Here is a 24,696-nt window from a genome sequence, read left to right as displayed (position 1 = left end):
TGCGCCGGCTGAAAAAGCCCCTTCTGTTTATTTACGGCAGCTCTCCTTCTCTTGCCCCGCGTGTCAGCGCAAACATCCCGGGGTTGGGTGTCTGTAAGGCGGTTTGCTGCTCAGTCGCATGGCAGCCGGGGTGAAGCCGAGCGGGGCTGCGGGGTGGCGGGTGCAACCTCGCACTGGGGGCCATTCGATCCCTTCCACCTGTTGAAGTGGCTAATTATACCCCCACGGGACCCCCGCCAGCCCACAGGTTGGACCATAAAAAGAGAAAAAAACTCCTGTCCTTTCCAACCGAGGCAACAGAAAACACACAGCACTACTAAAAAGCCCTGGGGAGAACCCCCCCGCCGCTACATCGGGTGCTGATGAAGATGCCATCATCCCGTTGATACTGTCCCCATCCCAGTGTCCCCGCTCCGGGGTTCCCTCCGCAGCCTGCCCGGAGGAGACCGGCAGTGGTGCCCGGCTCTGGGACGGTGCCCGGCTGGCAGTCCCCAGGGCCGGGACTCCTCCCTGGCTGCCAAAGCAGCTCTGGGTGAAATTCAAGGTGCCGCTAACGACCCACAAAGCCTTAAATGGCCCAAGAGTCCCTGACACACACGGGGGAGTGGGACGAGGGGGTTTGCAGGGCGCAGCCTTCTTTAGCACAGACCTGGCAAAGGAGGAGGCAGCAACTGGTGCAAGGTCCTGGCTCAGCCTTGGGAATGACGTTAATTAACATTTTCCATGAACGAGCTTGGCAAGAGGTGGTGGAGGGCGGAAAGAAGGCAAAGCTGGGTTACTGGGCCGATCAACAACCACCCACTGACCTTAAGGGGTGGGGATGAGAGGTCCCATCCAACCCGGCATTCCCGGCTCTGCTCCACCAGCAGATTGCCCAAGCTGAACTTCTCAAGTAGCTCCAGGCTTGTCTCACCCACTGCCCGATTGTTCCTTTCCCAGAGCCAGGGGACAGCAGGTGACAAGGAACCAGCGGATGGCCAAGAGATGGCAAAGTGCTGGAGCCTCTTCCTGTCTCCTTAGAAACACATCCATCTCCCCGTCCACCGTGATGGACATGAGAGTCTAGCTCCTGCCTGGAAATCTGGAGCACTGCGGTGATAAAAGCCCCAAGCGGACTTTCTGGGGAAGGGAAGCATTAACAGCACGAGTTAATCCCCAAAACCCAAGTGCCTCAACTCAAGTGCTTTCTATTTTCTGAAGTCCTCTGCATATCCATGCAGCCTCGCCGGAGCTATTACAGGTAGCCCCATCGCCGAGTGGCAGGATTAACCGGCTGGATTGATGTCAGGCTGTTTTAATGTCCCTCTTACCCACCATGTCTCAGCACTAAGTGGCTGTTGGGAAGCTATCGCTGGAGGTGGCAGAGCTGTTTTCTGACGCCATTCTGAACTGACAGCCAGTAAAGAGCCTTTTTTTGATGGCTTTTTTATAACTGGGTGCAGATGGAAGCAGCCTTAAAAAAATATTCCAGCTCCCTGTCGTTAAAATCTGGAGGACAATATATCCGAACATCATCCAGGCTGTGAAATAATGATGGTGAAATGTAGCCAACACACTTACCCTGAGGAATTCACCCCAAAATGCGTTTCTGCCCCACAAACAGACTTGTTGCCCTAGCAAAATGCTGGCAGGGAAGCAATTACTTCTGACAGCCTTCTCCAAATGTTTGCTAGGATTTGGGATCTACCAAATGCTCTCTAGGATCTACTGCAAAGCTGTGAACCCTTGGTATTTGCAGGCATTTAGGCTAAAATACCTCCAGAGCTGGAGTAAGAACGGGACGAGGTTCCTAAAATCACCAGGAACATCATGTTTAAGAGGCAGCAAAATGGCTGGGAAGGATTGAATTGGCCAAGGAAAATCTTTGGCCCTGCAGCATGTATTCCCCCGGCATGGTCCAGCCCAAACAGAAATTACCTAAGGCATGGGGCTCTCCTTCACATCCCTTCTCCACCACCTCAAAGCTTCCTCTAAATCATCATTGACTGTTTCCTCTCATCTTCGTGCTCCTTGGTTTGAGGGTGTCACTCTGCTGTAATTGGAATTTCTCACATCGCAAAATGATATCAAAGAGCATTGCACCTCCCCAGCGCCCATGTACGTGACACCTCCAGGTTTCAGCTCTGAGCAGGAGCAGAAATACCATAATTGAACATTTAAATTTTTTTTTTCTTTACATGTAGCATCTAATTTAGGAATTGCTTCCTGCCTGGTCTCGCTCCTCACCCCCAACTGCCTGTAGACTGGTGAGGGCTTTGCTTGGAGTCACAACAGCTGGTTTTCCAGGCTTGTTTTTCGTCCGTGTCCCATCTCAGCCTGGAGGAGAGCTGCACAGTTCTGACAACACTCACTGACAGTATAAGACAAAATATGAATAGAAGAAACACAGCAAGCCAAGAGGAAGGAGAAGGATCACCCAGTGCAAGCAAACAATTCAGCTCTACTCCAACCCCAAAGTCTCTGGGGCCGGTTGAGCCACCATGAAAGTAAAGCCACAAATGTGAGAAGGAATCATCGCATCCTAAAATGGTTTGTGTTGGGAGGGACCTTCAAAGTCCATCCAGTCCCAATCCCCTGCCATGGGCAGGGACATCCTCCACTAGACCAGGTTGCTCCAAGCCTCATCCAGCCTGGCCTTGGACACTTCCAGGGATGGGGCATCCACAGCTTCTCTGGGCAACCTGTCCCAGTGCCTCACCACTCTCTTTGGAAAAAAAATTCTTCCTTACGTCCTAACTAAGTTTACCTTGTTTCAGTTTAAAACCATTTCCCCTTGTTCTGGTGAAAAACCTCTCTCCATCTTTCTTATAAGCCCTCTTTCTATCTGAAAAGCCACAAAGTCTCCCCAGGCTGAACAACCCCAACTCCCTCAGCCTTTCTCCATAGCAGAGCTGTTCCAGCCCTCAGACCATTTCTGTGGTCTCCTCTGGACTCGCTCCAAGAGGTCCACGTCTGTCTTCTGCTGGGGACCCCAGAGCTGGACACAGTGCTCCACGGGGAGAAAGTGGAGTAGAGGGGGAGAATCGCCTCACTTGACCTGCTGGCCACGCTGCTTTGGATGTAGACCAGGATACTGTTGGCTCTCTGGGCTGTGAACACACGCTGCCGGCTCATGTCCAATTCTTCACTCACCAGTACCCCCAAGTGCTCGGCAGGGCTGCTCTCAAACCATCCACCCCCCAGCTTGTATTCATGCCGGGGATTGCCCCGACCCATGTGCCGGATATTGCACTTGGCCTTGTTGAGCTTCATGAGGTTCACATGAACCCACTCCTCAAGCCTGTCAAGATCCCTCGGGATGGCATCCCTTCTCTCAAAGGCACCACTCAGTTTGGTGTCATCTGCCATCTCACTGAGGGCACATTCAATCTCACTGTCCACGTCATCGATGAAGATGTTAAATAGTGTTGTTCCCAGTACAGACCCTTAAGAGACACCACTTTGTACTGGTTTCCACTTGGACGCCGAGCCATTGACTGTAACACTTGGGATGTGGACATCCAGAAGGTGAATCCCAAACCAAGGAGCCAAGACCACCACTCACCCCTGCACGGGAATGTCTACAGCATGCAGTCATTCCCAGCACTGCTTTGTTGAGGAACCCCATTTCCAGAGATCCTCACAATCTCATCCATCACACCCTAAAGCCGCGACGGAGCCAGTTCCACGTGGGGAACCCATCAACGGTAATTACCAACCCCAAATCATCACCGTCAGGGATGGAGCAAGCCAAACATCCTCTGGATATCCCCTACAGTGTCATCTGCATCAGGGATGACATGCGCTCCATTGCGTGCCTGGTTCCAGGTGGCTCAGGGAAGGTGTCACCCACTTCTCGCAGGACGCAGACACCACCCGACAACAGAGAACAGATGGAAACGAAGGGAGATTCCACCACGGGAAGCAAACCCTTGAGTTCATCTGTACAGAAGTTCAGGCTGAAACCAAGAACTCTCTGCTTCATCAGTCTATTCCCACTTTATAGCTATGATTCAGCAACCGCTTTTCCCCTGAACTTCTTAATTTTCAGGTTTTGCGATGCACCTCCTTCTACAAAGATATTAAAGTGCAAGAGAGAAAATCACAGACTGGTATTTATCTAGGCACTATTATCGACTAGCCCAAGCTATTAAGCAGTTCAAGTTTGCCCTGATAAGCAACATCTTTAATGTAAACATCTGAATGCCGCTGAAGATACTACAGTTAAATTAAAGTAGCAATAAGAACCCTCATTATGCCATTACAGAGTACGGTAAATAAGATGCAACTGGAAACCCACAAAGATTTCCTCAGCGATACACGGGTAGGACTGGGCATGGAAGAAACTTGATTAGTTTTAAACCTCTTCAGGCTATGAAGCATTTTCAACAGAAAGTGCCCATTGCCAGTACCAAGATTTATCAGCAGCACAGTCATAGTCACCCAGAGGAGATGCCCAAGGACTCAACATCCCTGGCGAGCCAACGGGATGTACCCGGACACATCTCAGCCTCCTCAAATGCAGCCTGGCCACCATTCATGCTCTTCCAAGTCATTACTAACTCTATCCATTTTTTTTTTTAATAAAGATTTTACTTACTAATCAGTTTGTTGACTGAAGATTTCTGCTACACATCATAGGGGAAAAAAAAAAAATCAGGCAGGAAACTCCAGCACCCAGAAAACATCTGTCAACCAGAGCCAAAATTAAAGATAAATGAAATGAAGTTGCTTTGGTAGTTGATTTTCATACAGCTGCAGTGGACTATAAAAGAGCTATCAAAGGCAATGCTCTTCATCAGCTATTTCTGAACGATGGGAGAAGGTAAGGCACAAAGCCCTTACCCCAGAGAAAGGGCTGCCCCACTGCCCAGGATTTCTCTCCGGTGCCACCCAAGACATGCCTGCAAGCACCAAAAATCAGCAGGGAAGTTGAGGTCCACTCAGTACACCATGAACCTGCAGCTGGAACATGTGGATCATAGAATCGTAGAATGGTTTGGGTTGGAAGGGACCTTAAAGATCATCTATTTCCAACCCTCCTGCCACGGGCAGGGACACCTTCCACTAGACCAGGTTGCTCAAAGCCGCATCCAGCCTGGCCTTGGACCCTTCCAGGGAGGGGGCATCCACAGCTTCTCTGGGCAACCTGTCCCAGTGCTCCCCACCCTCTCCAGGAGAGATTTTTTCCTGACGTCCAATCTAAATCTACCCGCTAGATCTCAGAGTAGGATACATGGTTACTATCTACAGATACACTAAAATATCAGTAAAAACTATCACTATAAAGACAATGTAGGTCAAAATAAAGGTGAGGGAGGCATACCCAGACAGCTCTCCTGCTCCGGCTCTAGGAAAAAGGATGCTGATGCATCCACCTGGCAAACTGCTTTCCTCTTCCCCCCCTCCGGCAAGTTGACATCCTACCTGAGAAAGCCTAGAGATGACTTGTAACCTCTAAAACCAGCCCCACACAAAGCTTCACACACGCAACCAGAACTTCCGTAGCCAAGACCAGGCATTTCTACCACCTGTCCTCCATCTGAGCCCAAACCCGCTGCGTGCAAGATAGAGATAAATTTACATCTTAAATGGCTCCTTCCCTCACACAAGCAAGAGAAAGGGGAGGAAAAGCTGCTGAGATGCTTTAATGCGACACCTCCTCATCGTGCTCTCCTGCTGGAAGCGTATGAACTGGATCATCTCAGAAGAAGCAATTAGCTCATGTCCAGACCTTAACGCCTAACCTTCACGAACGCAGGTGGGTAACCTGTTTGAGGTTTGATTCTTCTAATAGGAGCAGGAGTGAGTTTCATCCCCGGCACAGGATTTGTTTGGTGATGAGGAGGTACAGAGGTGGGAGTTGGGGCTCAGCATCCCCACTTGGGTCATCTTGAATGATTTCACTGAGATGGAAAAGTAGCATGTCTCTGCTCAGAAAAGTCATGCAAATCTTTCCCCTTGTCCTCTTCTCCACCCTTTGATCACCCTGCTCGTTTCACTGATTTACAGCTTTAATGAACATTACCCCCTTATCCTTCTGGGCTGCCCCTCATCACGCTGAGAGGTCCATCAATCCCATCGCTTTTCCCCATGGCCCCTCCTGCTCAAGTCCAGCCAGATTCTGCACATCCACAAGATCCTGTCCTTCCCTACCAAATGACGCTAGTGCATCCTGCCGCAACCAGCTCTCTCTGAATCAAAGGGAAGAGGAAATTGGAAGCAGTTGTGATAGGATCATAAAAGGAATAAGATGGAGGTACAGCCAAGATATAGAAAAATTGGGATGGCTCAAAGCTTAGCCTTCCCTGTATCCCTCCCTGTGCTAATACTGAGAGGAGAGGTTTTATATTAAGCCTTCTTGCACTTCAAACAACCCCCCTGGTAGCTGGGCATGGAGGAGCTTCTCAGCTTGATTGGGTCTAATTCAGCATAACAATATCCTGGAGTTTGGAGATGACACTTCAATCCAGGATATCTGCTCCTGCCATGGCTGGTTCTCTACAGGCATCAGCCCTGGGGTGACTTGGAAGAAAAATGATCTGCATTTGAAACCTCTTAGTCCTCTGCAGGTGAAGGAGCTGCTTAAGGTTTCACACAGTATCTGAAGGGTCTCCAGGAGAGGAGCAAACCCTTGCTGACCCACTGATGTCATGCTGAAGACCCACAGGTACGAGGCTGCCACACAGAAAACAGATCTAGAAGAAACTCAGCCCCAAAACACATCCTCTCTTGATGTTAGCATGCCTGGAGAGAAAGTGGAGTGCTGTTTGCAAAGTTGGTGTGCTTACCTTCACAACTCCCAGCACATCCAAAACCTCTCCCAGATCCTCTCTGGTCACAGCCAGTCCCAGCTTTGGAGGGATGATATCAAGGAGCAACCTGGGCCTTCAGGTTTTCCACAGCCAGAGGATGTTTAACAACCCTCGATGGACTTTACATCCAAAGACTTGTCCACATGCTTCTCCTTTAAGGGAGTGGTTGCAGCTCTGAAATGGCAGCAGTGAGCACAGAGCAGCTCCCATCCCACCCACAGCCCCACCACAGCAGAGGGGAACTCGAGGAGAAGGAGTACAACTGATCAGAACAGCAGGATGGAGAAGCAAGAAATCATTCTTAAAGGATTTATACACAGCTTAATAATTCACTGTGATTGTACACTCAGTAGACTCAAGTAGCTTCTGCCATTAAGGACATGGGGGTACTGGAGCACGAAAAGCTGGACATGAGCCAACCGTGTGCACTGGTAGCCCAGAAAATCAACCGCATCCTGGGCTGGATCCAGAGCAGCGTGGCCAGCAGGCTGAGGGAGGGGATTCTCCCCCTCTGCTCCTCTCTGAGGAGACCCCACCTGGAGTGCTGCGTCCAGCTCTGGGGCCCCCAACGTAAGAAGGATAACAACTCGTTGGAGCGAGTCCAGAGGAGACCAAGAAGATTACTTCGAGGGCTGGAGCACCTCTACTATGGGGACAGGCTGGGAGAGTTGGGCTTGTTCAGCCTGGAGAAGAGAAGACGCCAGGAACACCTTATAGCCCCTTCCAGTACCTGAAGGGGCTACAAGGAAGCTGGGGGGGACTTTTTACAAGGGTCTGTAGTGACTGGACAAGGGGTAACGGGTTTAAATTGAAAGTGGGAAGGTTTAGATTAGATATCAGGAAGAAATTCTTCCTGGAGAGGGTGGGGAGGCAGTGGGACAGGTTGCCCAGAGAAGCTGTGGATGGCCCATCCCTGGAAGTGTCCAAGGCCAGGCTGGATGAGGCTTGGAGCAGCCTGGTCTAGTGCAAGGTGTCCCTGCCCATGGCAGGGGGGTTGGAACTGGATGGTCGTTCAGGTCCCTTCCAACACAAACCATTCTATGATTCTATGAACTACCTGGATGAACATGCACAAGTAGGTTCCTCAATGACTACATGTGCTCAAGGAAAAGACAAGCTGGCTGTGGTTCAACCTGGGACCGATGGAGGGGAAAAAACACCCAGAAAGACCAACATCTGATGGCTGTTGGCTGTGAGAAAAGAAAAAGGCTGTTTTAGCCAGCAGGCAAGAAAAAACAGCTGAGAACATGCAATATGAACAGCGTTGATCTTCACCTTTCTGTGATAACAGATTAAAGGGAACAAGGACCCCAGGCTGCCACTCTCCATCACAAACTGAGCACTGGGTAATTAAGAGAAAACCCCAAAGACATTTAACTGTTAGCTGCTGCTCACACAGCTCATGTGGCTTTTCCTAAAGAAACTTATTCAATTTAACGTATCAGACTCATGAAATAAGTTTACAGTGGGAACCTGTTAAACTTCCACCAGAAAAGGAGAAAATAAAACAACCTAATGCACCATGAGAGAAAGGCAAACGAGAACAAGGCGTCAGCTAAGAAAAGTCCCCACATTCGAATTTTCTACAGAAAAATCAAGCAGCTGCCACTGTGAAAAACACCAGACTCCACCTGAGGGCAGAAAATGATCTTTCCCAAGGAAGCGGCACTTCCTCGGGCAGCTCATGCTAACCAGACCGACGCTGCTAGCATGAGCTTTGCCCATATTTTATGTGGATAAGGTGCAACAAGGAGCTCCAGTGAAAGGCTGTTGGGCCAGCAACTCTGTAGGACCAAAAAGATGGATTTTAGGAGCCCGAGGGACAATCCCAGCACAGGTCAACCATGAGCACCCCTGCTGCGATGCTGACAGCTTCATCGGCAGGGATGGGGGTGGTCGCGCCGGTCGGGGTTCTCAGGAATGATGAGTTGCCGGCACACGCCGGAGCACACAGCCCCCGCTTCCCCGTGATTTATTCCAGTACATCTCCCTGTGCATTTTCACGGTAGCCTCGTTGTTTAATCTCACTGTGTCTTACTGCTTAACAGTCCCCACGGGGAAACAATTTACCCACAGGCTTCAAGGCAGCTGATGGAAACAATATGAAGATAGGTATTTAATGCAGCACGCTCGCTAATGTACACCATGGGGGAAAAGCTTATTTAACACAAAACAATTCTACAGATGCAGCAGTTAGAGGGGACCGGGTTGACTTGCTTGCCTTTGGGCTGTGAGGGCTGGAGGATGACAGTACCAAAACCTGCCCTAGCCACGATTCTTCCAAATGCAGTTTATTCCCCAACAAGCCATGTTTTGTGCCTGTTAAGCAAATCTCAAGGCACTCGCTCCATGGGGTTTTCTACGGAGGTAACGTTAAGTGCTTGAGGCAATTCCCAGGTCCAAGCTCTCAGCCACGTAGAGACCTCAGCCTATGTTTAGCCATCAAATCTTACAGCAGCAGCCTGATGTTCAATGTACGTTATCACCCTACGAGCTCCTTTCATAGTATCATAGAATCACAGAATGATTTAGGTTGGAAGGGTCCTTAAAGATCACCCAGTTCCAATCCCCCTGCCATGGGCAGGGACACCTTCCACTAGACCAGGTTGCTCCAAGCCTCATCCAGCCTGGCCTTGAACACTTCCAGGGATGGGGCATCCACAGCTTCTCTGGGCAACCTGTCCCAGTGCCTCCCTTTGGGCCAGGTATTTTGTTATTGTGTATTATTTGGTATTATTCCTACATAATTATTTGTGTATAAGCGTGGCAGCAGCCATAAGTGTGGCTTGGCAGAGAAATCGCCTCTCGGACACGCCAAGCATCCCTCCTCCAGGCTCACTGGCTATGCAGCCTACTCATGACTGCATCTCCTCCTGCTTCTCCCTAGTCCCAGAGGACATGCCCCCATGGCTTCGCTCGCCAGTGCTACCTCATCCCTCGCAGGCACCCGCCTCACGCCATCCTCTCCTGGTGAATCCCTGCCCCACGACGAGACACAGGCACGAGGGCCCATGCGGGAGGAGGGATGGGGAACCAGCGAGGAGCTTTTACCGTAGAGCAGCTCATCAAAATGTCTTCGGAAAACCCTGGGGAGCACCTGCAAGAGGCCCCATTTCTCCCTCTCTTCCCACTTCCCCCTTTGGGCTTCCTCCAGTGCAGGTGACCAACCCAGAGGGACCAGCCTCACCCAACGTGACCATTTTACGCTGCCAGAGAAGGTCAGGGAGCTCCAGGCAAGGCGGCAGGGAGATTTCCAAGGTGGGCTGCGCTTTGTGGTTTCAGCTAAGACACGTATGACGTTGCGTGTAGAGATGATTCATCCAGCAGAGCTACCTGGAGCCGTATTTAACCGACTGCTTCACCAACCTGCAGGTTCCTCCACTCCTTTAGGAAGCTGTAGGGCCATGAGAGTGCATATGAGTTGGAGAAGCTTCCCAACACATGACCAAGGAACCAGTGAGAATGCTGGAAGTTAAGGTCCTGACTCTGCTACCAGCTCCCTCCTGGAAATGGGGGGTAAAATTCCCTTAACGAAGGACGTGGTCACACTCTTGTAGAGGAGCTGTCTCCTCTCCCCAAGGGTGGACAGACCTTTACTCTCTATAGTCTACATTCCTGAAAAAAGGGACTTGGGAATGCAAAATTAAAGCTTTCTCACTTATTCTAAGCTGCTGCTGAAGACAGAGCAGGCCGATCCCGGCATCATTTGTACAAAGAGCTTGAGCAGTTGGAGTAACAGCCCATCAGATGGGCCAAAGGCCAATCAACTTGGCCTGAGCAACCTGCAAGGAACCTAGAAAGTACTTAGGAGGCGACACCGCCAGCGACATGCCATCAATTATGGATAATAATGGACATTTTTTATGGACGTCTGAGAAAAATCGGAAATAGTGTTTCTTTGGGTGAGCACAGAGACAAAAACACGACCGGGAGAAAAGCCCAGTGTGCCAAACCCTAGCACAGAAGGACATAAATTCCTAATTGCTGGCCATCCTCGTTTGAGATGCCACGCCGGTGTCGCACACCTTTGCCGTCCGCGCCCACTGCCGTTCGGACCGTAGGCAGACAGCTCTCGCCGTTCCTCAGACAGGGAAAGGCAGAACAAGAGAAGATTTACTCCCGTCCTAAATTATTCAAAAGAAAAGGGACTGCGCATCTTTAACAAGCCATCGTTTTATGAAGCAAGGTTAACATTTTTACTTGATTCAGTAGAATATTATAAACTCTCCGGGGTCCATTTGAGGACTTTCTACTTTGAGTAAAGGAACGGACTCAGCACTTTTTATATTATTTAGAGAATAAAATTAACCCTTAATGGCCCAAGCTGGTATTTCTCCTCCCCAGTTAAATATGGCCCGCTCAGCAATTTCTCCCCATATATAATTACAGGCTGCTATCCATCATCTGTAGGAGAATGCTTTTCTGACACTCTAAAAGTGACACGGTAAGCACTTTTACTAATAGAATAAATATTCTAAATATCGCTTTTATATTTTCATTTAAATTGGAATATTTTAAAAATAATTGTAGGGACCCTGCCTCCATGGCTAGCACTACGCTGGAGGGAGGCAGCAGGATGCCTGTGTTTTCCTTCCGAGGAAATGTTTATCCGGCACACAGACCCCTCCATGTGATGCCGCAAAAAGTAATTAGCCACAGACTAATTTATGAGTGTTTCCCTCCACTACTGCTGATGTCCTGCTTTCCTTAAAGCTCTCACTTTTGGCTTTTTTCCCTCCCTTTCCTTTCGCCAGGTTTTTGCTCTGTAGCTGTTTCTCCTCCAGAAGGGATGGGTCTGCCTCGCAGAAGCCACTGTCCCCGTTGTGTTTGGGTTTTGGGAGAGGCTGGTGGCTTTGCACGCTGACACCACGGTGATGGGTGCTGAGCACCTACAGTTTCATTTGTTGGGTTGGCGCCTCTGCCAACAAGAGGTACAGGGATGGAGAAAAAGGAGAAGAGCCCCTTGGGGCTCCAGCCCAGAGCAGCATGTGGATCAAAGCATCTGACTGCTCATCCCAGCAACTTCCTTGGTGAAAAGCAGCCAAAATCACAAGGGAGCTGGAAATCTCCAGGAGCAGCAAAACCATGCTTAGGCAGACAATTATCCACGCATTATCTATTAAAGAGAATAAAATAATATCATTCCATAGGCCCATTGGGGCGTATTTGGGACGGTGCCCTGCAATCTGGCAGACTTGAGGCAAACAAAATGATTGTTTAATTAACGGTTCATTTTTTCAGCCCAAAAGCCGATTTAAAGCAGAGCTCGCAAAGTTCCTGTCCTGTTTTCAACGTGGCACCTGGAGTCTCCAGCTCAAGGAGAAGGCTTTCACTGTCTCCTCCTGTTTACTTGCTGTTGGCTCGCAGAAGTGGCTGAACTAAGCCAGGACACTGATGTGGTATTTTCTTCCATATCAAACGCGCCTTAGAGGCGACCAGAAAACTCCCCAGAGAGAAGGAGACGGAGAACAGGACGGCTCCCATCGTCCAGCTGTGTTGATAGAGATGGGTCAGCATTGCACAGCAAGTCACAGAATCATAGAATGGTTTGGGTCAGAAGGGACCTTTAAAGATCATCTAGTCCCCCGTCCCGCAACAGGCAGGGACACCTTCCACTAGACCAGGTTGCTCAGAGCCTCGTCCAGCCTGGCCTTGAGTGTTTCCAGGGATGGGGCATCTCCCACCTCTCTGGAAAACCTGGTCCAGTGTTTTGACACCCTCATCATAACAGATTTCTTCCTTCTATCTAGTCTGAATCTGCCCTCTTTCAGTTTAAGACTGTTACACCTTGTCCTATCGCTACAGGACCTTGTAAAAAGTCTTTCCCTGTCTTTCTACTAAGCCTCCTTTAAGTACTGAAAGGCCACTCTAAGGTCTCCCTGGAGCCTCCTCTTCTCCAGGCTCAACAACCCCAACTCCTTCAGCCTTTCTCCATAGCAGAGCTGTTCCAGTCCTTGGACCATTTCCGTGGCCTCCTCTGGACCCACTCCAACAGGTCCATGTCTGCCTTCTGCTGGGGACCCCAGACCTGAACGCAGCACTCAAGGTAGGGTCTCAACGGAACAGAGTAGCAAGAATTACTTGTCTTGAACTGCTGGCCACAGTAGTCAATGTATGAGCAGAAATCCTACTGCATAACCCACCCCAGAAGAGAAAAGCCTGGCAGCTCTCAACAACAGCAGAAATACATCATCTCCAAAAATCTCAAAGTACACCTTCGCTTCATTCAAACCTGGTGGCAATTGGCCGGCTGCCCCTTCTAAACTACTCAGGGACTCTAGGGGACAGCATCACCTCGCAGCTTTGAGATGGTACCTGGAGAAACCAAGAGAAGGTGGTTCACGGGACTCTAAAGAAAACCACATGCTCCTCTAATGAAAGAGAGGTTCACACTATGAGGTAAAAATCTTATTAAATTAATGGAAAAAAACCAAAGAGGAGCCAGACAGGACAGTTGCTTCGATTCCCAGGGGAACACCAGCATGCCCAACCCTCTCCCTTAGCCACGAAGCAAGGAAAGGTGAGATCCTGCCCTGTGGCTCTGTGCCACCGAGGAGCTGAGCTCGCTGCCACCTGCTTCTCCCATCACTTACAAAGGAGGGAACCACAAGATGTCAGATAAACCCCAAAATTTGGGTTTTATTTTTGCATGTAACAGCAATAAAATTCCTCAGCAAACCAGCAAGTGGCATCCAGCTCCAGGCAAGCTGTTCTCTCTCGAGCTCTGCATGCTACGCAGGGTGCTGTAAGAGGTTGCAAGTCTACTCAAGGGTGCAGATAAAGTCCAGGTAGGACTTCACTGCATTGATCGAAACCACAAGGCTCCCAGGACCTAGAGGTGGGTTACAGGAAGCCCCCAGATACATAAATGGGCCCAGCCTGAGGCTCAGTTGCTGCAGGCTAGGGGAGGAAGGGCGGTCTTGCTGCTAAGACTAAGCCACACGATCCAAGGCTCAAGTTTTAACCCATCACAGAGCCAGCATGTACAATAAGCACGAAAGCCTGTGTTTTACTTAAACAGAGAATCCTAAGCCTTTTCCTTTGCTTCTCATCCATTTAACTAAGCAGTTTTCCGGGCAGGTGCTATTGGCTCAAGCATTGGACTCTGGTAACACAGACACCCCAGGGAGGCTCTTCCCAGGGAAGCACCAGCACAACGTTTGCAAGCTGCAGCCTTTGATTTCCTTCCTTTTTTCTTTTTCTTGCCTGTAAGGCAACCAAGCCACTTCGCCCATAACCCTCTGGAAAGGCACAGGACTGCTGTTCATCACATCCAGGTGTTCAGCAGCTTCCAGCTCTACGGCTCCCTTTGGTGCCGTAGCTCGTGCAAAAAAAAACAGCCTGCGGCTTCGACAAAGGCGCATCTGTCCCGGGACCCCGAGAGCTGGTCCCCTCTTTACCTTTTCTCCCATGGGGCAATAGCCTTTGAGGAAATCCTGGCACACTTCTGCCTTCCTGGACACGTAGACGTGGCTGTACGGGCAGTTGCTGTTGCTGCAGATTCCCTTCAGGAAGTAGGAGCACACTGGCATCTGCAAGGGCAGAAGATGAGAAATCCGTTAGCGTTCCCCCCGACTCGTGATTAGGAATCGTTCCAACGCCCAGAACTGAAATAAAACCGTGACATGCGTAAAATAAATATACGTCTTCTGCCAGACACTGATCCCAGAGGTATTTTTAGCTCTTCTATCGGTCTCCTGCAACGCAGCTCCGTGACATTACGTGGTCTCAGTGTATATATGCACAGGGGATGAACACGCCTGCCTTGGCATCCTTTGGGGTGCTGGAGAGAGGGTGGAAAGCATGAAACTGCCACCAGTGAGAAAACTGCCTCTGCGGTACGGGGAAGTGATGGGGCAATCGGAATAAACCCTGCTATTGCAGTGGCTGCGGTGGCACGGTGCACGTGGCAGGTTCACCTTCTGCCAACGCTCCCAACTAACCTTGAAGAGGAGAGAAGGGGCGGCTGCTCCCCAGGTTCCTCGCTGGCAAAAGGCACTAAGCTGAGCGCACCATCGCGCGGCTGAAGACCGGGAATGCCGTTCCCAAGGGGTGACGCAGTGGCTGGGATGGGAACAGCGACGCAGGGCTTGTGCCCAGCCTGGCTACCCTCTCCCATGGGGTGTTCTGGCCATCACAAGGGCCAAGACAACATCCTGGAGGTGCCCCCTCTGTTTGGGTGTAGGGTGGGTGGAGGATGCACAGCACGTGGTTAGATAAAGGGTCCAGAAGGTGGGTCTTGGTAAGGGGGTAAACAGGCACTTGCTCCTCCACAAGCATTTTTTTGGGGGGCTGCATCACACAAAGACATCAGCCCGGCACCCCCTGAGCGCTGTGAGCGATGTGATGATGCCTGTCCCTGTGTGCCAGAGGAGGGATGCTCCAGGAGGGAGGGAAAGGAGGAGAGCCCAGGCTCCTGCTGTGAGCGGAGGATACAGGGAGCAGAGCCCCATGCTCCCCTCTCCCGAGCGTTAGCAGCGGGTAAAAACGAACGAGCAAGGATCCTCATCGTCCTCAAACCACAGACTTCACCTTCTGCCAGCTGTTATAATTAAAAACAAATTACCAGCCTGCTGCAATATTTCAGCATCCTTAACTCACCGGCTACTGCAGGCAACTTCCCGACCTGAGCTGGCAGCTGCCGATGGGAAGGTGCGCTTCCCGAAGCTGCCCCGACGATCCGGCTCTTCCTGCTCAACCCCTTGCTGCTCGCCTACCCGCCGAATTTCCTTACCGCCCAGCGCAGTATCGATCCCTCCGTTCACCAGTAGCATCTCAGTCCCGCCGGTTCCAGCATCCCCAAACTAATATTTACAATTCTGCAGTAATCACAGCTGAGGCTATCCGGAAAAAATCCCTTTTCCTGAAGGGCACATTAGGGTTTTAACTAAATTGGCTCACTTGAAGCAAAGAGAGAAATAGAGAGAGGAGGGGGAAGCCGAGAGGAAAGAAAACAAAGGGTGCTTTAAAAGAGAAGAGTTTATTTTTAATTGTCTTTTAACTGCAGACATTAACATAAAGGACAGGGCTCTGGGGCTATCGTTTTTGGTGGTGGTGGTGTGACCGTAAATGATTCCCTTAATGTAGTTTTTGATATAGAGCCCAAATTAGCTCTAATAAAAAGGGATAATAAAGGCAGCTCTTCTACAAAAATAAACCCCTCCTAGCTGTCAAGCCTGAGCCATTATCAAGAGGAAGCAGCACTCTCATTTCAATTAACCTTGTTTGCACCCCACTACGTCCACACAAATAACAATAGCATTAATTCAAGGCACTGGTGCGGTGCGTCCGTATGAGACAGCTTTGACTATGTACACGCTTTGGAGCCAGCAGCTAATGAACCCGAAACTCAACGTGAATTTCCAAATTGCTCACAACAGAGTTTTGAAGCTCTATTAGGGAGAAAAATGCTGATTCTTTTCAAGTTCCTCAAGGGGAAAAGCTGTTGTAGCAGCAGCGGGCGGTTGCCCGAGTCCTAGCCTCTTGCTAACCTTCACTCGCAAACCCATTCATTCAGGTTTCCCGCTCTCTCTCAATCACCGGGATGCGCCGGTGGCTCTGCCCCGTCACTGAGAAATTCCCCCTTGTGCTGGTTTTTGTTGGGACAGAGTTAATTCTTGACATCGAAATAATCGCTTCGACAGATGCTCCTCAGCCGAGGGCTCTGCCCTGCATTCCCTGGGGGGCAACATTCCCCAACCACCAGCTTTCCCTCTCCTCCAGGCTCCTTTTTCCTTTGCCAGAGGGGTAGTTTGGTTTTCAAAAGCATCTGCAAAGCGTCGTGCCCATCTGGAGCAGCCCCCTGCCTCGGAGAGCATCCTCTGCTTGGAGCACGGGTTTTCCTGCTTAGGATGGGGGAAAGCTCCCCGCTGCTGCAAGAGCTGAACCCACGCAGCTTTTCCATGTAAAACGGAGGGATTGTTCCCATTTTGCAGTGGGGAAACTGAGTCAGGAGATCGCCCCCAAGTTGAGTAAGAGTTTTGTTGTCAATCCAATAGCTAAGATCACAAGCCCTTGGTCCTTCACCTGCTGGACCGGGTCCGGGGCCCCATCCCCAGTAAGGTTCCACCGAGGTGAGGTAAACAACGACAATAACCCGAGGATTCCCCGATGAGGAGGTTGTGGGGTTCCACCCCCCCGATAACCACAAAGTGAAATCGAGAGTCAACCAATGGGGCATCAGCAAAACCAGCAACCCCCAAACCACAAACGAGACCGCGGCGTCATTAACCACACGACGAGAATAATTCATCACATTAAAACCCCAACTCAGAGCCAAAATCCGAGGACTGGGTAGGATTCGCTCCAAAAACACTCACGAGGAGGGGAAAACGGCTGCTTTCCTCCACCGAGCAGCCTCACCTGCCTTTCTCCACCGCTGATAAATGAGGCTAATGCCACCTTTGCTAGTCATCACCCGGGTTAACAGGGAGCGACGGGAGTTGAAAAGCAAAGTCGCCTCTCGCTTTGGGTAGCAGCATCCCCGCAGCTATAAATCACCCTGAAAGAGGTTTGAACTCCGCAGAGGAGGTTGTTTCTCTTCCAGCCCGCGCTGACGACAAGGTGGCGAGCGGAGACCTCTGAACCACCCCCGGGGCACCTAATCCTGAGAAAAATAATCCTCCTTCCCCACGGAGCAGGACACACATGGTCAGAAACACGTGCTCCCAAAGCATTTGCTTCTAAGGCACGTAAGAGAGCTGGCACCTGCCTGCTTCGTTTGCAGGCTTGTTAATTTAACGACTCATCTTGGGTTTAGATGATGCTTCGGTAGCAGCGAACTGCTAAGAAAAAAGGTGAGATGGGCAGAGGCCATCTGCACCCCCCGTGGGACCCCTTCCCAGGGACCCTGTCCCCAAAATGCCATTGGCAAACCGGCTGTGCTGCAGGAGACATCAGCACAGCCACCTCCTTTTAGATTCAGTTTTATTACCACAAAGATATGTAGTTATCCTTCCCTGATTTCTACCCGGCGAGGCGCTCCTGGGGCGGAAAAGGTTGAGATTTCCGTGCCACACCACAGCCAGCGGTCCCCATTTATCCACCCAAAACAGAACCCAAGAGCCAAAAGCTTGACGTTCTCCTTGAGGCACCAAGATGCACTGGTGTTTCTGGAGGGGAAACTGAGGCCACATCCCCACTAGTAAATTAAACATGTCAAAGAATATTCCCAGGTACCGAGACCAGCTGGCACAAACCCATCTGCATCCAGTCATCGCATCCTTTGGTGGACATGGCTGTGGCCAAACCGCTGAACACCACGGCTCCTTGGCCATCTCCAACTCCCAATTATCATTCGAGCTTTTTGCCCTGGGACCAAAACCAAGCTCCAGCACCTGGTACATATGTAAGACAACAGTCCCGTGCAGTCTGCATGTGTGTCGATCCTTCGGTGCTCCCATTAGCACTTGCACATCATTTACTCGGGTGAAAAGAAGCTGCTGGCCCCATGCCCACTCCAAATCTGCATTAATTCTAAGAATTCTGGATACACCAACAGCCAGTCCCTTTGCAAAGCTTTCTCCCTTCTGTCTTCTTTATTTCTGAAGTCTAACTATATGTTACTAGAAGAAAAAAACCCCCCAAACCAGCCTTTTTTCCTTCTATCAATTCTCATGCTCATCCTTCTTTTGACATGCCACGAGTCAGGGAGTACAGCTGTCCCCAGTCTATCTTCTCTATTTTATATACTCGTGATTAAGTGACTCTGAAGAGAGATACATGTAAAAAACATATGGTGCTTTGTGCCTCGTTCAGAGCGACTCTGCTCACCGCCACGATAACTTATGAGCTCCCCACTGACAAGGAACGTGCCTTAGGCAAACGGAGGGAAAGGGAGACAAGAAAACTGCACGCCCAAAGGCAAGTGCTGTCGGAAAAGGTGCTGTCCCAGATGCTGATGAGACCCCACATCCCATGGGTTAAATCCTTTACAGGTCAGTAATTGTACTGTAATTCCCTACATGATGCTGTAGATGGGGAAAGGGGGATGGTGATGCCCAAAGGGAGTGGGGAGAAGAAGGTGCTGTAAGGACAATTCACAGGGCACGGGCTCAATAACCAAAACTCGAGTAATTAAAAGCAGCGCTTCCCCATCCGGCACGGCTCAGGCAAGCTCCGGTCCCCGCCGTGCCCCAGGCACAGCTGCAAAAGCTTTGACAAAGCTGCTGTCGACAAATGACATGCCAGAAATACAGCCAAGGGGCGGGGGGGGTGCAGACTCATCGAGCGACACGATGAAGGACTGAGCCTTACAGGCTTCTCCAAGAAAACTGATCCCTGTCTGCATCCCGCTTTCTGACATCTCCATCCCCAGAGCAGAGCCTTGACAGCAGAGCCGATCGCACAGCGCTCCCCACAAAGCGACACCACCCCGGTTGGCGTTTCCATACCCCGGTGGGATTAACCTTATTGCTGTTGTCTGGGTGATCCTTTCTCTGTAGCAGAGAAATGACCCTCCAAATCCACCCAACAAAGCCGAAATGTCAATAGGTGCTCGAAGCACACCCCAGCCCAGCAACGGACCTGCAGCTACACTTTAACCTTCACCACCAACTTCACCTCAACACCTGAGGTCTCCAAAGCTACGTCCAACCGGAGATCCTAGCCACGGAATGGAGGTTCATCTGCTGAATTGTCAACTGAGAATCACTAAAAGAAAACCTAATTATTTTCCCACCTCGGTCTGTGTAATAAAACCACGGAGCACCAAATACATCAAGAAGGTTGAAAACGATGGTGAACTCAGAAGCCGTTCTGCCGGCCGGTTTCACTGCTTGGCTTTTTAGAAAGGTTAATTTATACCTCCAAGCTCTTGTATGTTATAACATCCTCCTCCACCCCCAGCACAGAGTGATTAAGAGGGAAGAGTTATCTTACAGTGGTAGCTAAGGATTAGATGCAACTTAAACACTACTCCCCTGCTCCCTCCCTCCGATCCCCAGAGTTTAAGCACTCCTTAACCCAACGCAGCCCCAGGTCCTCTGGTTTTCAACCTGCTGCTTAACGCGTTCATCAACCGATTGTTTGCGCTGGTTGTAGAGACACCCTTTGCCCTCACAACCCCACGGTGAGCCCGAACAGCATGGCAAGCAAGGTACAAGTGAACCCCGTTGGAAGCACTCAATGAGGTAGGCTTCCCAACGACCCCCAGCATGGGTCTGCTCGCCCGTAGAGCCTCACCGCGCTCGTCGGGAAGCCATACAGACCTTGTCTTTGGACACCTTGTGGGAAAAGGAACAGGTTCCGTCCGTCTTCTTGCATGTGCCACGGAGAAACCTGCGGATACACCAGAAGGAGAGGGTTGAGCATGAGGTGGGTTGGGAAACACGCGGTTTTAAACACCAAGCATCTGTCTTGCCACACTGCCACGTTTACCCCAAGGTCACAAAACCACACGACTGCTGCTGAGGTCACTGTTAAAGCCCATTTCACACTCTAATTCTGTACAGGTTGTCGTGCTTTAACTCCGGCTAGCAAAATACCACGAACCCGCTCTCACAAATCCATCCCCCTCCCCACCTCCAGTGGAGGGGAAGAATTGGAGGAAAAAGAAATAAGGAAGCTCGTAAAATTGAGATAAGAACTATTTACTACTTAAATCTAAATTCATGCATACAAATACTACTAATAATAAATAATTAAAACAACAGAAAATAAAACATATGATACAATATGATACAATTCCTCCCCACCCACTGACCAATGCACAGCAGGTGCTGAGTAGTGGGAGTCAGACCCAGAGAGCCCAAGAGCCGCAGCCTGAGAGCGATCGCAGGCCGAGGGCCGCAGCCCCAGGGCCGGAGACTGAGCGCTGCCACAGCAGATTCCCAGCGAACCCTGTCAGCGATAGCAGCCCGGGAAAGCTAAACAAACCCACCAACTCCCTCACAAACCAGCCGGCACAGGAGTTAGCGAAGCAGCTAACGCAGGAGTCAGGGTGAGGATCAGCAAGTACACAGGAGCGAACCAGAGAGAGTAAGGGAGAGAGCAATGGCTCCCGGACCCCCGCCTCGCCTCTGCCCCGAGCATGACGTACTATGGCATGAAATACTTCCTTGGTCAGTTTGGGTCAGGTGCCTGAACTGTGTGTCCCAGCACTGCCTGTAGCGAGACAGTGAGAGCTGGGAACGCAGCTGCAGGGTCAGAAGCGGAGAAGGACCTTGAATTCAGTGCAGGCATTGCCCAGCGCTAGCTGAGAACTTATCAGTGCTGCTCTCTGCATCCAGGAAAAGCTTCATGGCAGCCAGGGTAAAGAGAGTTAACTTTCCTGGCTGAATCCAGCACACAGGTCCTTTTTCTTAGAAGAGCAGATGATGCTTCCTTTGCTCTTCCATCGTATTTGGATGCTTATTGGTAGTTAGAACAAGGCCCGTACCAGGAGGTTCAGAGATGATGCTCCCAGAAGGAGAAAGGTTCTTCCTAGAGCCCTGATTCATAGAATCACAGAATGGTTTGGGTTGGAAGGGACCTTAAAGATCATCTAGTTCCAACTCCCCTGCCATGGGCAGGGACACCTTCCATTAGACCAGGTTGCTCCAAGCCTCATCCAGCCTGGCCTTGAACACTTCCAGGGATGGGGCACCACAGCTTCTCTGGGCAACCTGTCCCAATGCCTCCCCACCCTCTCCAGGAAGAATTCCTTCCTAATATCCAATCTAAACCTCCCCACTTTCAATTTAAACCCATTACCCCTTGTCCTGTCACTACAGGCCCTTGTAAAAAGTCCCCCCCAGCTTCCTTGTAGCCCCTTCAGGTACTGGAAGGTGCTATAAGGTCTCCCCGGAGCCTTCTCTTCTCCAGGCTGAACAAGCCCAGCTCTCTCAGCCTGTCCCCATAGCAGAGGTGCTCCAGGCCTCGGACTAATCTTTGTGGCCTCCCCTGGACTTGTGTACATGAGGATGTTTGGACTCAGAAGTTTTTGTAGGAGGTACCAGTGTGACAGCAGATTAATAAAATACATGATCTCACAGGAAGAGTGCTGGTCTCAACCTCCCAAATCCAGATTCCAGGGGTACATGTTCTGAGCTGCATAACATTGCAGGGAGGTTCTGGAGCACAGAATATGCCCCCAGCTTTATAAAATCTGTGTAGATTTAGAGCTGGGCAAGGAGAGATTTGTTAAAAATAAAATCAAATTCAGATGTGAGAACCAGCTGGTTGATGGTAACTAGTTTTGCAGATGATTGCAACAGCATAGCTACATGCACCTTCTTAAAACATCCAGATCTGGAAAATAAAGGACACCCTAAAACAACAGCAGACTGAGAAAATTAAGAGACCTTAACAGAGAGTTAAAGAACGGGATTGGAGCTAGCAGGGACCGGGATAAGGAGACACAAGACCAGGACTAAATCAGCATTGTCCTCTAGTGATTCATGGAGCTGGGGCAGGATGGAGACCCAAAAGACCTCAAGAACCAGCAATTCCTAAAGTATACACGGAGCACAGCCCAAAGCCAGACTTGGCCACCAACCAAAAAGTACCCGAGTGAGGACTCAGTAGCTGACACCCCTTGTCCCTTGTGTCACCAGGAATTATCCTGACCAGATACCTCGGACACATGCGCCTTGGTGCTTGCGAGGATGTGTTACGAGAGAATGAGTGAGAGCAAGTGAAATCAGTTAAAAAACCCATAAATCACCTTTCCCTCCTATACGGTCTCCCATCAAGCTTCGTGCAACCTCCAAATGATTTCTAGCGCAGCAGTAATTTTACGGAGAAATTACTCAAGGAGTTCATCAGTGGAGCTGGCTTTTCTACACTTTTTAAACGACTAATAATATAGTTTAATCAACTGTTGGGCAGGTATAATGAGCTGGCAACATGAATCAGTTCTTCTGTAATAAATTACCAAGTCTCGTAGCCGCATGGCGTCACAGGCTGAAGGATTCGAACCTGTTGCACGGATGCGAGCGGGTCTGAGAAACGCTGCTAGAAGAAATCGCCTGGTGTGTGGTCAGGGCGGGCCCTCAAGTCACCCAGCTCAGATCTGCACCAGTTATTACCCAGGACCCACAAAATCATTCGAGTCAGGTGGTCTCTTCGGGGACTGGCTAAATGTTTTAGCCTCTAAATTCCACCTGGCAAACCCTGATGGCATCTTCAACCTGAGAGCAGTAAGTTAACAACCAAGGACTAGTATTGTGATTATATTTAAGAGATGGTGATTTGATGTTATGACTAATTCTTAAAACACCGCTCTGATTTTTAAATTTTTTTAGAGCTTCTGCACTACGATATGGAAGGTTACTTACTAGACATAAACGTCCTGGTGATGGTATCCACCTCCAAAATGTGAAATAAATATTTCTGTAATCCCTACAGGCCGTGCAGAACAACCAGAATGTGTGGATTTAACTTGGAGGCTGGTTGGGCAATGCTTTATTAGCATTAATGGGTGTAAAATGCTATGTAAATTTAGAGAAAAATTACCATAAGAGATTAAATAGATCGTGATTGTCCAGTCTAGGAAGTTTGGACAGAGAGGGGACTCTATAGCTATAAATGGTGGCTAGAAGGAGATCAGGGAATGACTATTCCATCCTTCTCAAGAACCACGAGTGCAATAGTCAAGCAGTCAGCAGAGGAAGCGCTTTTCACACAGTCCACAGGTCAGTTGTGCAACTCATTGCCATAATACCACGTGTTAACTAAATAAATTCACACTCATAAAAACCGTCTGCTGACCATGATGATGGTTTGGTAGAAACCTCTAGCAATTGACACACAAACCCTACTAGGTTGAAGGGCTTCACTGGCAGAAGCTGAGAGGTCCCAGCCAGGAGAAAGAGCCCTTCTCTGTGTGTCTCTCGCCTTTTCCTCCTCCTGTAGGTACCTGCCAACCTAACAGTGTTGGGTAGAACCTAGGCCTGACCCAGAACAGCTCTCTTCACGCTCTTACACCTCTGTTATCAGGTTGTTTCCCCAGGGAATATCACATGAGCGAGTACCAAAATCAATGAATGACTCAGTCTCCCATGATAAGCCAAAGCATGCGGCTGCTGTGTCCATCCATACCTGGTGCAGACGGCCACCTTCTCTGGATCGTGGATGTAGGGGCAGCTCTCCCCACGATTACACTTGCCGAAGCGGTTGTAGTACATACAGTATTCCTTCTTCTTTTTCTTCTGCTTGGCTTGACGAATGATGGCCAAACTTCGCTGAACAGCACGGCTAAATGAAGAAAGACAGACAGGGTCAGGTAACATCTCCAACTGCAACACAACAGTGATGTAAAGAAGACGGATTAATAGTTCCTGAAATCACAGAGGAGCCCAAGCTTCACTTTGAAGAGAGAGTGAGATATTCAGGAAGTTTGTGCTGGGTCATAAGCTCTTAGGTCATGGTGAAGCTGTGGATGCCCCATCCCTGGAAGTGTCCAAGGCCAGGCTGGATGAGGCTTGGAGCAACCTGGTCTAGTGGAAGGTGTCCCTGCCCATGGCAGGGGGGTTGCAACTGGATGGGCTTTAAGGTCCCTTCCAACCCAAACCATTCTGTGATTCTATGAGTTTTGGCCAACTTAACCCTGAATCTTTAAAAATCTGCAAGAAGAGGCCAATCTCCCAGGAAACATCTGCATTTGGTATAGACTTAACTCCATGGAGCAGGACAGGTTGTGGTCAACTGCCTGGAAAATGCCTCTGCAGAAGACAACCCTGGGGAACAACAAGGCTTCCAGGAGTCAGCCAGGTGCCCTTGATTCTATGAGTTTTGGCCAACTTAACCCTGAATCTTTAAAAATCTGCAAGAAGAGGCCAATCTCCCAGGAAACATCTGCATTTGGTATAGACTTAACTCCATGGAGCAGGACAGGTTGTGGTCAACTGCCTGGAAAATGCCTCTGCAGAAGACAACCCTGGGGAACAACAAGGCTTCCAGGAGTCAGCCAGGTGCCCTTGAT

General features: G+C 50.0%; 1 protein-coding gene across 1 annotated transcript in view; it reads right to left on the bottom strand.

The window, feature by feature from the left end:
• Positions 1-24,696, bottom strand: part of LOC104508793 (zinc finger CCCH domain-containing protein 3-like) — a gene marked incomplete at both ends in the record, with an annotated part of 45,768 nt that overhangs the window by 6,144 nt on the left and 14,928 nt on the right. Inside the window, 3 exons of the mRNA XM_010150525.1 lie at positions 14,195-14,326; positions 20,003-20,072; positions 23,814-23,969. Coding sequence (XP_010148827.1) covers positions 14,195-14,326; positions 20,003-20,072; positions 23,814-23,969 — 358 coding nt within the window. The remainder of the gene's footprint in view (positions 1-14,194; positions 14,327-20,002; positions 20,073-23,813; positions 23,970-24,696) is intronic.

Source organism: Eurypyga helias, unplaced genomic scaffold, assembly GCF_000690775.1.
Source record: "Eurypyga helias isolate BGI_N326 unplaced genomic scaffold, ASM69077v1 scaffold4404, whole genome shotgun sequence".
Taxonomy (NCBI): domain Eukaryota; kingdom Metazoa; phylum Chordata; class Aves; order Eurypygiformes; family Eurypygidae; genus Eurypyga; species Eurypyga helias.
The sequence above is the reverse complement of the archived record's forward strand: the minus strand, read 5'-3'. Positions and strand labels throughout refer to the sequence as shown.